The sequence below is a fragment of the Pterocles gutturalis genome, unplaced genomic scaffold, assembly GCF_000699245.1.
Source record: "Pterocles gutturalis isolate BGI_N339 unplaced genomic scaffold, ASM69924v1 scaffold13402, whole genome shotgun sequence".
NCBI classification, from domain to species: Eukaryota; Metazoa; Chordata; class Aves; order Pterocliformes; family Pteroclidae; genus Pterocles; species Pterocles gutturalis.
In genome coordinates, this window is record NW_010115520.1 from 10326 (window position 1) to 11831 (window position 1506).

The 1506-nt window shown below is 42.6% G+C and overlaps 1 protein-coding gene across 1 annotated transcript; it reads right to left on the reverse strand.

Annotated features, from left to right (window-relative positions):
* Positions 1-1378, reverse strand: LOC104463046 (chromosome unknown open reading frame, human C15orf65). The gene is made up of 2 exons (XM_010075219.1): positions 1320-1378; positions 1-357 (listed from the first exon to the last, which is right to left on the reverse strand). The coding sequence occupies exon 2, from the start codon at positions 352-354 to the stop codon at positions 1-3; it is 354 nt and encodes a 117-aa protein (XP_010073521.1). The 5' UTR covers positions 355-357; positions 1320-1378.
* Between the last annotated feature and the right edge of the window lie 128 nt (positions 1379-1506).

Genomic DNA, 1506 nt, shown 5'->3' on the forward strand with positions numbered 1-1506 from the left:
TTACAGAGTATGCTGTATATTAGGGTTGTCATATACCCTACTTCTGTCGATGGCAGTGTTTAAAGAACTGTCTGGAAATGACCCGCAAGTGAGTAAGTGTTTTGAAAAGGTGTGATCCACTGGATGATAAGAACGGGGTACCATCTGTGAGATAGGTGGTATAGCACCATATTCACCTGAAGTTGTTTTAAACAGTAAAACCTGAGGCTTTGTCAAAGAACCATCAGTCATGAGTGCTTTGGGGTCCAGCATACAGGAAAACACTGGATTGCCGGGATTTGCACAGAGAGGCAGATGAGGAGGTTGGTTTTGCTCAGTGTTCAGACTTGATGGCAGTTTCTCAGCAGAAGTCATCTTCTTTCAAAAGGAAATGGATTTTAATTCAGTCTTTCAAATAACAGGGCGAAGCATTTCAAATTTGTTAAATGTTTGTGGTCATAGCAAATGTTGCTCAAGACATGTATTGAAACACATGCACGGTGGAGAGTGAGGAACTTAAAAGCATTTCAAATTTCTTAAATGTTTGTGGTCAGAGCAAATGTTGCTTAAGACATATATTGAGACACATGCACGGTGGAGAGTGAGGAACTTAACAGTGCAGACTTTTGGCCTTATTTAGTAAACTGTGGACAGTGATAAATGGACTCATATTGACTATGAAGTATAGAAAAAATGGTAATTTGCATCAATTCTGCATTAATTATAATCTTGAGCATAGAAAATATCTTAATATGTGTGGCAGAAATAATTAGTATGGATCATTAAAATATGAATGAGAGTATGAATATAGTGAGGCTTTGTGGATGGTTTGCTTTTTACTTTTCTAACATATAGAAATATGCATACTAAAACAGAGCCCTAAACAAACCTCCAAATGACTGTACTTCCTCACTCATGTTCACATGCATGCGGTTTTTTTTTTCCTCCGTAGAGAAATTAACATATGACAGTTCCTTCTCAGTGCATTCATGGGAAGTGCTCTAATGCTGCATTAATGAGCATGCGGTACAGCTGCGCTGCATAAGGTACTTCCCTTGGTTTGCTGAGCAAGCCCTTCAAAACCCGCTGTTCTTCAGAGGTGCAATGGAATATTTTTTCTTTGTTTCTCAATCATGTAAGAGACAAAACATTTTACATTGCTAGCTTAGATAAAACTCAAGTGAGAAATTCTGACTTTTCCTTTCCTTTGCTTATTAATGAGGTCTGTTGTTGTCTCTTGTTTATTTTTTGCACCGGTGGGACCTAAATCTCTGAGCTGGAGGATCTGCTCAGCGGATGCTGAGCCCCTTGATGCGATGTGGCGGGGGTGTAGGAGCTGCCTTCCCCCAGCCGCGGGCAGCTCTCGGGCGGGGACCAGCTTCTCCTGAAGCACCACGGCCGCAGGCGCCTTGGTTCCCAGCCTGTGCTGTTGGGAGAGGTGCCAGGTTAGTGCACGCACCGCCCGCAGAGGTTTTCCACCTCTCCAGGAGCAGCAGAGTCGAACATTTCTAGCCCATCCTCTGGCCC

What these genes read in the sequence shown, in the direction of transcription:
- LOC104463046 (XM_010075219.1), bottom strand. Translation starts at nt 354, where the DNA reads ATGACTTCTGCTGAGAAACTGCCATCAAGTCTGAACACTGAGCAAAAC.